The 12,769-nt window shown below is 45.5% G+C and overlaps 1 protein-coding gene across 1 annotated transcript in view; it reads right to left on the bottom strand.

The window, feature by feature from the left end:
- RFC4 (replication factor C subunit 4) overlaps positions 1-12,769 on the bottom strand; it is a 138,853-nt gene that overhangs the window by 57,863 nt on the left and 68,221 nt on the right. Inside the window, exons 5-6 of the mRNA XM_063916350.1 lie at positions 11,229-11,348; positions 10,352-10,495 (exon numbers count right to left, since the gene is read on the bottom strand). Coding sequence (XP_063772420.1) covers positions 10,352-10,495; positions 11,229-11,348 — 264 coding nt within the window. The remainder of the gene's footprint in view (positions 1-10,351; positions 10,496-11,228; positions 11,349-12,769) is intronic.

Below are 12,769 nucleotides of genomic sequence, written 5' to 3'. Positions count from 1 at the left end.
TAATATGGGATGCCGTTACCATCCTGGCGACCGGGATCCCGGCGGTCAGCATACTGACGCCAGAATCCCAACCGCCACAATGCCGGTAAGGGGCCCAGGGATATTCCCACTCGGGAGTGTCCACGATACCCATAGAGTGGGATTAGAATCTGTGGCGAGTGCAGTGAGTCACCGAGCCCGCAGCGTGGCAAGCACAGTGAGCCCGCAAGGGGCATCATTACGCTCGCCCCCTGCCGGCATTCCGGGATCCCAGCTTCTGTATGCTGACCGGCGGGATACCGGCCAACGGTAACCCCTACCCAACACTATAATATATAGTATGGTGAATAACTCTGTCCCGTTTTAACACAGCCTGTTATCACTAAGCAGGTTTTCAACCTCCGCTAGGATCTAATCCCTTCTAACTACACACATGGTACACCACTCTGCCTCCATAGCCTGTAATAAGACACACTGGAAATAAGTTGTGGTTGCAACACTGTAGCACTTCACGGACAGATTCAGAGAGTCAGTCGCACACAGATATGCAATTGTCATATTAGTCTTCACACCAGGCTGTTTTAGTAGGGCGCTGCGCCCTGCCCGATTTTTAAGCTGCAAAATGTGACCTATCCTTTTAGCGGTGCCCTGAGCCATCCTCACCCATGGGCTGTAGGGTCCCGTAGGTGGGAAAAGTTGCAGTGTAGCAATCACCGCCGGGTGAATAGATGGCATCTATTCACAGTGAGGTGAGATCTTGGGGGAAGCCCAGGATCTCCATTAGTGCTGGGCATGACCCCAAGAGGGATGCAGACAGGCCACACCCCTTTTCAGTCACATACAGCAACACCATCCCCATACTTCAGCGCCATGCCCGCATTCTAGCAGGAACACCAGTAAACGATATTTGAACATTTAAACTTTAACAAGTGCAACTTTACACTCAAGCCTAAATAACTTTGCTTTTATTTCAGACAAACCACAAATTGATTTTCTGCGTTGCACTCCATGGTATTTTCTCAAAAGCAATTAAATCACTCAATCTCCCTGCAACTCACCCCTCTGTACACATTGCCACCTCAATTATTCACTCCCCTCTTATTAGCACTCACAAGCTTTTTACTTACTTATATACGCTGACAATAACATCCACAACCTTTCATCATAAAAAAACATTCACAAACATCCTACGCCCAAACTTATCTCTTTCTCCTGCTTCTGATAACTGGTGACATTTCACCAAATCCGGCAATATAGAAATCCAGCTTACCTCATAAACATCACGTCTCCCATCACCATCCAAATCACTAAAATGTGCCTTATGGAATGCACGCTCTGTTTGGAACCAACATCCATTCATTACCTCTTCATATCTAACAACTTTAATTTGCTGGCTATAACAGAACATGGCTCACATAATCAGACACTGCTTCCCCTGCATCGCTGTCACACGGTGGTCTCCACTTCACACACACACCTCTAGGCCTGGTAACAAGAAAAGAGGTGAGGTTAGATTACTATTTTCCCAATCTTTCACATACACAGTTCTACCACCGGATTCATCGCTCACATTTACATCATTTGAAGTACATTCTATCAGGATTTACACTCCTTTCTCTCTGCGTGTTGCTGCTATCCATCGCCCATCTGGGCTACCCAAACAATTTTTGGAAGATTTTTCTGCATGGCCCCCTCACTTCCTATCCTCTGACATCTCAATCATCATGGGTGATTTCATTATTATTGATAGTCCAAAATCTGCCGCTCATACCTGCAAACTACTCTCTCTAACCTCTTCTCTCGGCCTCTCCCACTGGACCGACTCCTCTACTCATCAGGAGAGCCACTGCCTTGATCTAGTATTCACCAGACTGTGCTCAGTTTCTGAACTCACTATCACTCCTTTCCCCTCTCTCAGATCACAACCTTATTACCTGCTTGCTCTCCTCCATTACATCAAACTCAGTGTCACTGAAGTCCTCCAATCCACTTCAAAAACGCAGAAATATTGATGAAAATAATTTTCAAGAACTTTCCACCCCACTCCAACAACTGCTTTCACCTATTTCTGCATTCAGTTCTGAGATGGCTGTATCACACAAGAACCAGACTTTACAAGTAGCCCTTGATGAAGTGGCTCCAGCTACCAATCACACTCCACATAGGCCTAGATGTCAACCGTTGCACTCTAAATTAACAAAACATCTATAAAAACTCACATCAGTGGCGTAGATCTCGTATTCCAAGCGACTTCCTGAAATATAAAAAAGACTGTCTACCACTCTTATCGTAATGCCCTGGACACTGCTAAACACACATATTTCCAAGTACTTTTTAAAGCACTTCTGAACCCTCCCTCAGCCAACCCACAAGCCACTATCAAGGCACAAGATCTTGCTTCCACTTCAATAACAAGATTGATAAGATCAGAGAAGAAATGGTATGCTCTTCCTCAGCCAGTGACTTGCTCAATTCTCTACCTGAACCCTCTGGTACTTTCTCTTCATTTGATCACACAAAATGATGATAAAATATAATCACTCTTCTCATCCTGCTTCTCTACTACCTCTTCTCTTGATCCTATACCCTCACAAAAAAAGCTGTCTCTCTCTCAAACCACAGTCCCATCTCTCAGCTTTCTTGCCTCTCCAAGCTACTTGAGAGACTTACCTACACCTGCCTCACACTTTCTTAACTCAGAAAACGTATTGGACCCACTTCAGTCAAGCTTTCATTCCCAACACTCCACGGCGACAGCACTGACTAAAGTAGCAAATGATCTGATCACTGCAAAGTCTAAAGGCCATTACTCACTTCTTATTCTTCTAGATCTCACTGTTGACCACTCTTCTCAGACAAACACTACAATCCCTAGGTCTTCAAGACAACCCTTTCATGGTTACTATCCTACCTATCTAATCGCTCCTTCAGTGTCCGCGTCTCAGAATTCACCTTCTCTTCGCTGCCTCTTTCAGTACCGTGAGGCTCAGTCTTAGGTCCTCTGCTTTTTTCAATCTATACCTCTTCTCTTGGTAAACTGATCAACTCTTCTGGATTTCAGTATCATTTGTATGCAGATGATGCTCAGATCTACCTATCCTCCCCAGAATTGTCTCTATCTGTATTAGTCCGTGTCACTGAATGCCTTTCTGCCGTTTCATCTTGGATGTCATCTCGCCCCCTCCCACAGGCAGTTATAGGTAAAAATGTGCCCGAAGGAGAAAGGACATATATGAGAGAAGGAAACATGAACAACAAAGAGTGGTGAGATTTATAAACCAGCACACCACTAACATGCAACGACCAGCAACGGCTGGTAACAGCAGCAACCGCTGAACAGGTAACCACATAAGAGAGAACCTGCAGAAAAGTCAACGCACTGAGGCGGGTGCCCAATATCCCTTATGGACTACAAGAAAAGGATTTACCGGTAGGTAATTAAAATCCTATATTCTCTAGCATCCATAAGGGATATTGGGGGAATCTAGTACGATGGGGACGTCCCAAAGCATCCAGAATGGACAGGAATGTGCGGAGACTGCTGCAGCACCATCTACCCAAAGTGGGTATCCTCTTTGGCCAGGGTATCAAACTTGTAGAACCTCACAAAGGTGTTCTTCCCGACCAAGTAGCAGCTCGGCATAGTTGCAAGGCCGAGACTCCACAGGCAGCCGTCCAGGAAGAGCCCACTGATCTTGTAGAGTGGGCCTTTAGAGACTTAGGAACAGGTAAGGCTGCCGACTCATAGGCCTGTTGGATAGTAAGCCTAATCCAACGAGCAAATGGACTGCTTCGAAGCAGGACAAACTTTTTTCTGCGCATCATAGAGCACGAACAAGGAATCTGTTTTTCTGATCCAAGCTGATCACTTGACGTAGATCTTCAAGGCACGCACAGCATCCAATGCATCCGGAGGAGCAGAATTATCAGAACTGGACGGAACCACAATAGGTTGATTCAGGTGAAACGTGGAGACAACCTTCAGCAGGAACTGCCGTCTAGTCCGGAGCTCTGCTCTGTCCTCGTAAAAAAAAGCCCAAGTATGGACTTTTACACGATAAAGGCCCCCAATTCTGAGACACGTCGAGCAGAAGCTAGGGCCAGTAACATCACTGTCTTCCACGTGAAGTACTTGTCTTCTACCGTCATCAGAGGTTCAAACCAGGAGGACTGTAGAAATTCCAACACTAGACTCAAATCCCAGGGTGCCGTAGGCAGAACAAAAAGGAGGTTGTATGTGGAGAACCCCTTCCAAGAAGGTCTGAACTTCTGGCAACACTGCCAATTTCTTCCGGAAGAAAATGGAGAGAGCGCGGAAATCTGGACCTTAATGGAACCCAGACATAAGCCTTTATCCACACCAGCCTGCAGGAAACATAAGAAACGTCCCAAGTGGAACTCCGCAGGCGGATACGTGCGTTCCTCGCACCAAGAGACATCTTCTCCAGATATTATGATAGTGTTTTTGACGTCACAGGTTTCCTGGCCTGAACCATGGCAGCAATAACCTTTTTGGAAAGGCCCTTGTGAGCTAGGATGTTACGCTCAACCTCCATGCCGTCAAACGAAGTCGCCGTAAGTACGGATAGACAAAAGGTCCTTCTTGAAGAAGATCTCTTCTGAGAGGTAGAGGCCAAGGGTTTCGACAGACTGTCCAGAAGATCCGCGTACCACGCCCTCCGAGGTCAATCCAGGGCAATCAGAATTGCCTGGACTCCCTGATTTCTGATGCGCTTGAGCACCCTTGAGAGCAACGGAATCGGAGGAAACAGGTAGACCAGCCGGTAAGGCTGTCAGTGCATCTAATGCCCTCGCCTGAGGGTCCCTGGTTTGTGAGCAATACCAGGGAAGCTTCTTGTTGAGACGAGAAGCAATCATGTCTATCTGCGGGCAGCCCCACCGGTGGATGATCTGTTCAAACACCTGATGGTGGAGACCCTAGACTCGCATCTGTCGTGAGGAGGATCCAATCCTGAATCCCTAATCTCCGGCCCTCCAGTAGACTGGAGGACTGCAGCCAACACAGGAGGGAAATCCTGGCCTAAGGCGATACCTGTATCATCCGGTGCATCTGAAGATGTGATCCGGACCATTTGCTCAGGAGATCCAGCTGAAAAGGTCTGGCAGCTGAAAAGGTCTTCCATATTGGATCGCCTCTTATGAAGCGACCATCTTCCCCAACAATTTTATGCAAAGATGGGTGGACACTCGAGCAGGTCGGAGTACCAAGCGGACCATCTCCTGAAGCGTTCTCGCCTTGTCCTCTGGTAGGAACACCTTCTCGGCCACAGTATCCAGCGACATCCCCAGGAACAGGAGCCGCTGAGTCGGCTCTAGGTGGGACTTCTGGAAGTTGAGGATCCACCCATGGTGTGACAGAAGTTGGATAGTGCGGTCAATATGGAGCAACAAAAGCTCCCTGGATCTTGCTTTGATCAAAATGTCATCCAGGTAAGGGACAATATTGACTCCCTGGAACCGAAGCTGGAACATCATCTCCGCCATCACCTTTGTGAACACCCACGGAACTGTGGAGAGGCCGAAGGGCAGCGCCTGGAATTGCTAATGATTGTCCAGCAGGGCAAACCGCAGGTACGCCTGTTGAGGCGGCCAAATCAGAATATGGAGGTAGGCATCCTTGATATCCAAGGAGACCATGAATTCCTGTTCTACCAGGCCCGCAATGATTCCATTTTGAACTTGAACACCTTCAAGTAAGGATTCAAGGACTTTAGATTCAGAATGGGTCTTAACGAACCGTCCGGTTTCGGTACCACAAACAGGTTGGCATAATAACCCCTGCCGCGTTGCGGTATTGGTAATGGGACAATGACATGGGACTGGACCAACTTTAGGATGGCCTGTTGCAACGTAACCTGCATATCCTCCAAACCTGGTAAGCTTGATTTGAAAAATCGTTGGGGAGGAGTACTGTCGGAACTCCAGCTTGTAGTCTTGAGAAACGAGATACTTGACCGAGATATTATGTCAGGAAGCATTCCAGACTCAGCTGAAGTGACGCAGACAAGCTCCCACCTCAAAATCCCCTCGGAGTGGGTGGGCACAGTCATGCTGAAATCTTAGCGGAAGCAGAACTGGTGGTCTGTTTTTGAGAGCTGGAGCTTGCAGGTTTTCTTGACTTACCTCTGGTGTCTCTAGTCACATTGGAGGCACCTCTGGCCTTAGATCGAAATCTGTGAGACCGAAAGGACTGTACAGACGACTACGGGTAGGAGCGTCTCGCTGGCGGGGCCCCAGAGGGGAGAAACGTGAATTTCCCTGCCGGAACTTTGGAAATCCAGGTATCCAATTCAACCCCAAAGAGCCATTCCACAGAAAAGGGGAGGGATTCCAAACCACGTTTGGATTCCGCATCCGCTACCCACAGACGCAGCCACAAGGCCCTGTGTGCAGACACTGCATGGCAGAAGTCCTAGCATTAATGTTCCCCATCTCCTTGAGCAAATCACAGAGGACGCGTGTAGTGTCCTGAATGAGGCCTTCCTGAATTTGAGTGGTACATGAATGAATGGCACGGGTCGGGTCATCCAGCAACCCGCAATGACCGGCCTTTGCGATACACCTGCTGCCATGTAAATAGATTTTAGCGTAGTCTCTATTTTCCTATCCCCAGGATCTTTTATGGTAAAGGAGCCCGGGGCAGGCAGTACCACCTTTTTGGACAGTCAAGAGACTGATATATCAACCCCTGGGGGTTACTCACAAATTTTCCTACCATCAGGAGCAAATGGGAAAGTGCGCAAAAACTTTTTGGACACTTGGAATTATTTGTCTGGATTTTCCCAGGCCAGCTTCAATAGGTCATCTAACTATGCAGAGTCAGGGAAAGTGACATCAGGCTTGTTTTGTGTAAAGAAAAACGACTGCTGAGATGCAGTGTCCTCTAGAGGGAGCTTTAACACGTCCCGTATACCCAAAATTAGGGGTTCAATACCCTGAGCAGAATCGGAATCCCCACTAACGGAGTCCAAGTCCTCCCCATCCTCCTGTATATCCTCATCTGTGTCAGATAGTAGAGCAGGCAAACCACGCTTTTGTGGTCATGCATGAGCGGAGGGGGACTGAGCAACATCTGCCCTAGCAGCTAAATCTGCAACAGCCTGTTGTAGTAGCTGAGTTTTCTGCACATTAGCAGTGAGCTGGGATGACATATCAGACATCATAGTTTTAAGAGACCCTAGCAGTGGGGCTCTAGACCCTCTCTCCCAGCCCCTTCACTGATTTGTGAAGAATGGCTGCATTGTTTACATGAAACAGAATCAGATGACAATAGAGAGAATCTGGTGTGGCATACACTGCACAGCTTGTGTTTATCCATGTTTACAGTAAGCACAATCACATACACAGTAATACATTGCAAGCCTGCCCTACTCTATGTGAGAGGAGTAAACACTAATAAATACTGTCCTGTAGAGGACCCAGATACCGTACAATAGTGGCGCTCTCCCTTTGCTACACCCTGTTCCAGATTTCCAGCGTGTCTTGTGATGCAGGAAGCGCTGTGTGCGCTGTCCATGGCTGCAGTAAGCAGAGGAAGGCGCCAAAATACCTCTGGTCCCGCTCTGAGTTAGCTCCGCTCACTCCAATGGCGCCAGAGCTATAGTTATTATTTATACTGGCAAAAGTCTCATTTCAGCTTAAAAACATCACAACAAGTGCTAGTCTAAGCGGTTGTGAGCCAGTTTACACGGGGGATCTTAGGAGAGTCCCGTACGCTGCACCCGCGTTCAGCTGCACAGTGAACCAGGGGACCCCCCCTAGCGGGGCCCCCGGTTTGTACGCACCACAAATGTCACCTTCAGGCAGTGTCTGGGGTGTGCGGTGCGCTGCGGCTGTGACAGACCAGGCGCAGTGCCCCGCTGAACAACAACCCCTCAGGACGGTGGTCCTGCAGCGGGGAAGCAGCTCTGCATCTCGTAAGGCTGGTGACCACCCCCCCTAATCCCCACGGTGCAGGTATGCTCTTGTCCAAACAACATACCGAAAATAACAAACATTAAAAATAAATTGAAGAACTCTCTCTGGAGCTCAGAGATGTGCATCCTCTCCTGAGGGCACTTTTCTAAAACTGCCTGTGGGAGGGGGCATAGAGGGGAGGAGCCAACACACCCAGTGAAGAAATTTAAAGTGCACCAGCTCCTTTGCACCCCGTCTATACCCCCATCGTACTAGATTCCCCCAATATCCCTTATGGATGCTAGAGAAACAGAGTTAATTATATTTCCACCGGTCAATAGTAGATACCAACCTGATATCTCTATCACTGTTGAATACTTGACAATCAATACTACCCCACAAGCTCGCTGCCTAGGTGTCGTCCTTTATTTATTAATAGTTTATTATATAGCGCAGCATATTCCGTTGCGCTTTACAATCATCCTCGACTCTGAACTGTCCTTTGTTCCCCACATTCAAGCCGTCTCAAAATTATGTTACATGCTTCTAAAAAACATATCCAAAATACAACCATACCTTACACCAAACACTGCAAAAACTCTAATCCATGCTCTCATTATCTGCCTCATTATTGCAAGAGTCTTCTAACTGGTCTTCCCAAAAAGACTCTCCCTACTACAATCCATTCTGAATGCAGTTGCAAGGCTTATCTTCATCGCTAGACATTCATCGTCTACAGATCCACTCTGTCAGTCCCTCCCATTGGTTACCTGTATTCTATATAATACTTTTGCTCACACACAAGGCCATTAACCAAACTACACCAACGTACATCACTTTGCTTATCTCAATATATCTCCCAACCCGACCTCTCCAGTCTTCACAAAATCTGCGTCGCTCATCCAAACATTCTTTGCTCCCATTTACGATTGCAGGACTTTATTCGGGCTGCACCCACTGTGGAATGCCCTACCACGCACAATAAGATTCTCCTCTAGTCTCCAAACCTTCACACGTTCCCTGAAAACTCACCTCTTAAGGCAAGCATACCAAATTCCGTAACCGCCCACATAACTTTCATAAACTTACCTATCCAATTGTATTCAATCTATACAGTCCATGCATATCCTCACATGTTTTCTCTTTCTTCACTTTCCCATTCTCCTACCCTGGTTCATCATTGCTGTGTGACCATATCATACAGCCCACCAAGAACCTTGCAATCTGGTGCACCACTATGCAATAGATGGGCATTGACACACAAGGATAGGTGCTATTTCCCTATAGATTGTAAGCTTGCGAGCAGAGCCTTCCTACCTCTATGACTGCCTGTTATTACCCAGTTTTGTTTTATCACTGTTGTTCCAATTGTAAAGCGCAGCTGAATTTGCTGTGCTATATAAGAAACTTAATATATAGTAAATAATGTAAAATTAAACAGCAGTCTCCTAGTGTGTCCTAGTTGCATTGTGTTGCACCAAAAACGCATTTTTGGCAAAAAAAACAACAACAAAAAAACGCCCAACGCTAGAAGAATCTCACGCGACCTTGCGTGCCAAAAGGGGCTGTTTAGCGTGATGTAGCAAAGATGTAGGAGGACATATCTGTATAAGACATTCTGTGCACACTGCATTCAATTCTGTCATCTGTATACAGTTGATGCAATCTTGACCCATCCACCCTATTCTAGGCTCACTTATCAGGAACTGTTAATTCAGGAAGGCACATGTATAAATATTCATACATGCATTGAGGGGCGAATTCTGAGTCGGAAAAACAAACAGTGAGTTTTACCATAAAGCACATGTGCTGAAGTGTATTACTTTTCACCGGCCGATTCGGAATCGAACGGATCTTAACCAGATCACTGTTGTGTGAAATGGGCATTTAGTGGTAGGCAGTGGCAGTGTGATCGTATGGCTTTGTTCTGTCCTGTGGGGGTGTAGCTAGAGGCCTATTTGGGTAACGTACGAAGGGAAGCCTGAATCAGACAGATCTCTTGTATCTAGAATGGGCTGGGGCAAGTGCCAATATTACTGTTTACAGTTGATGCTGTGGACAGAATACAGTGGACAGAGCAACTTCCCACCTGAAACTGCACAGATCCTCGCATAAGCGCTACAAAAACTGGAATCAGCATAAGGTATCTGTGACATTTTGCAAGCACAGCCACTTTACGTCTGACTTAGAATCAGCACCCAAATGAGAAATGTCTTTGGTCTTAAAACATGGGAGAGAGCAGAAGGTTAATTAACTGTATGCAATGTACGTAGTCCCACCAGTCTGATATAAAAGCCGCAAGGATATGAGCAGATATACCTTCATACAATTATCACAAACTTAATGAATAGCACATCTGAATTAAAATGATACTACTTAAGTCAATTTTCTTATGGTACCTCAATTTTGTGCCATCATGAAAACAAATATCCTTCTGAAAATGAGACACACTGACCTGCTGACGTAATTGCAAATCAGACAGAAGCGAGTCGTCTTAGACTCTTTCTCCATAGTGCGTCGCAGAGCAGCCTGCGCAGCTGACGTCATAGAGTCTGCTTCATCCAGAATAACTATTTTAAATGGAGGGCAAGGCTTGCCACTGCAATACAAAGTGGTGGTTACTGGTAACAAATAGCATTTACCAAAAAAAAGCAAAAAAAGCAATTACAATAAAATAAAAAAAGGGACTTGTAAATGCACTGTAACAATGCCATATATTTCACAGCTGCAGTAGCATGGACATTGGATCTAATGTTACCAGAGTTACTAGTGAGGTCTTAGGGCTGTATCACACACTCCGGTTTTTCCCGGATGGCAAAAAGCCGGACAAACTTTGTCCGGCTTTTTGCCATACGGGAAAAACCGGCAGAGTCTGTCACACAGGACGGCTTTGAGCAGTGTGTGATGCTGTGCGCATGCGCAGCATCAGACACGGCTTCAGAAAAAACTGTTGTGTGCGAAAGCTCCCCTTCACACACATGGTTTATTGGCTACAAAGACGGCTTGGCAGCCGGACCTTCCAGTGGTGAGACCCGGCAGCCGGGCCGGGGCCGTGCAGTGTGAAGGGACCCTACCCCTCACACTGTTAACTACAATGCCAGCACGGGAAAAAGCCGTCCGGCTTTTTCCCGGCCGGCAAAAGCCGGGTAGTGTGTTTTAGCCCTTAGAAACATCTATACAAAGGTATGCACTTTGGTAACATACTGAGCTGTGCTGGGAAAAACAAAACATAATCTTACTTTTTGGGGGGAGATATTTAATAGCCTGTCTCTATAAATTAACATTAGCAAATCTAACACATGGGTGACAAGCAAAACAAACATGTGGCTTACTCAGTACGGGTCCCACCGACTGTGAGCTGAGAGAAGTTTTTTACTTTCTCCCGAACAACTTGTATTCCTCTTTCATCAGATGCATTTAATTCTAGTACTCGTTGACGAAACAATTCTGGTCTGAAAATAAATTGAAGAGAGCAATTAAATAAAAAAAGAAAACATTTGCACACTTACAAGAAGAAAACAACCGTTAGTAACTACAAGAATATATTTTGTAATATAACCAAGATCCAATGTTACACTATATCCTACAGTACAAGGCTTCAGAGAAAACATCTACTGTAATAATAGTTACAGTATTTATTTATTAACAGTTTCTTATATAGAGCAGGAAATTCATTGCATTTTACAATTGGACACAATCATAAAACAAAACTGAGTAATAAACATTCAGAGGTACTATCCTTGTACTTACATCTAGATAAGGATATTAAGCTAGGCTTACCATACTATATCACTTTAAACCAGGACACATGAATTACACAGGTTCTGTGGCTGGCTGGCTGACTTTCAAATCTGCATTACACATTTTAAGCAGCCACAGAACGTGTGTAATTCATTAGGGCCCCACTTCAGAGGGATAGTATGGTAATCCTACAGTAAGCTGGTCAGAAGTTAAGTCTTTGATGTGGGAATTTTAGCAACAGCTAAGAGTTCAAGTTACTACAGGGTTGACACTTATCCAACCCATGTAAAAACACTGACAAGTGATGTCATAGTAGTCCAGAGTGACTGCACTCTGACCAATGTGAACATTCTGAGCCATACATGTTCTCACTGCAGCTCACAGTATGCTAGCTGCTTGAAATGACCTAAAAGAAAAAAAAAATTCAGCCTCACACAATTAAGGTAAAAATAGTAATGTGCCCAGTTTTAACTAGGCAAAGGTCTGCTGGGTGGGACAGTTGACCTCTTTTCACCCCCAAAGGAGATGAATTTCGAAAAATCCCTGCTTAGTGGGTGGCTGCAAATAACTGTCAGTTTCCTGACCACCCTGCAGGTCACATGTTTCAGACCACCCAGCAGGTGCATGGGAAGAGTTCACCAATTGTCACATTTTCCAGAGCACAATGATAATGCATTGTAAATGGCAGGTGGACAATTTTGCCACATAACTCCAAAACAAAGCAACCAATTACAACTCCAATATTTTTCTGCAAATCTATAGACCAAGAACTTTAAATTTGGTATAATGATGTGCTCTGTTCAGACAACGGTATCCTAGAAATATGGCACTCATAAAAGTCATACTTCTGCTATTAATACAGGTTGAGTATCCCTTATCCAAAATGCTTGGGACCAGAGGTATTTTGGATATGGGATTTTTCCGTATTTTGGAATAATTGCATACCATAATGAGATATCATGGTGATGGGACCTAAGTCTAAGCACAGAATGCATTTATGTTTCATATACACCTTATACACACAGCCTGAAGGTCATTTTAGCCAATATTTTTAATTACTTTGTGCATTAAAAGTGTGTGTACATTCACACAATTCATTTATGTTTCTTATACACACAGCCTGAAGGTCATT

Source organism: Pseudophryne corroboree, chromosome 4 (genome assembly GCF_028390025.1).
Source record: "Pseudophryne corroboree isolate aPseCor3 chromosome 4, aPseCor3.hap2, whole genome shotgun sequence".
NCBI classification, from domain to species: domain Eukaryota; kingdom Metazoa; phylum Chordata; class Amphibia; order Anura; family Myobatrachidae; genus Pseudophryne; species Pseudophryne corroboree.
Note: the sequence above shows the minus strand (reverse complement) of the source record. Positions and strands in the feature narration are given on the sequence as shown.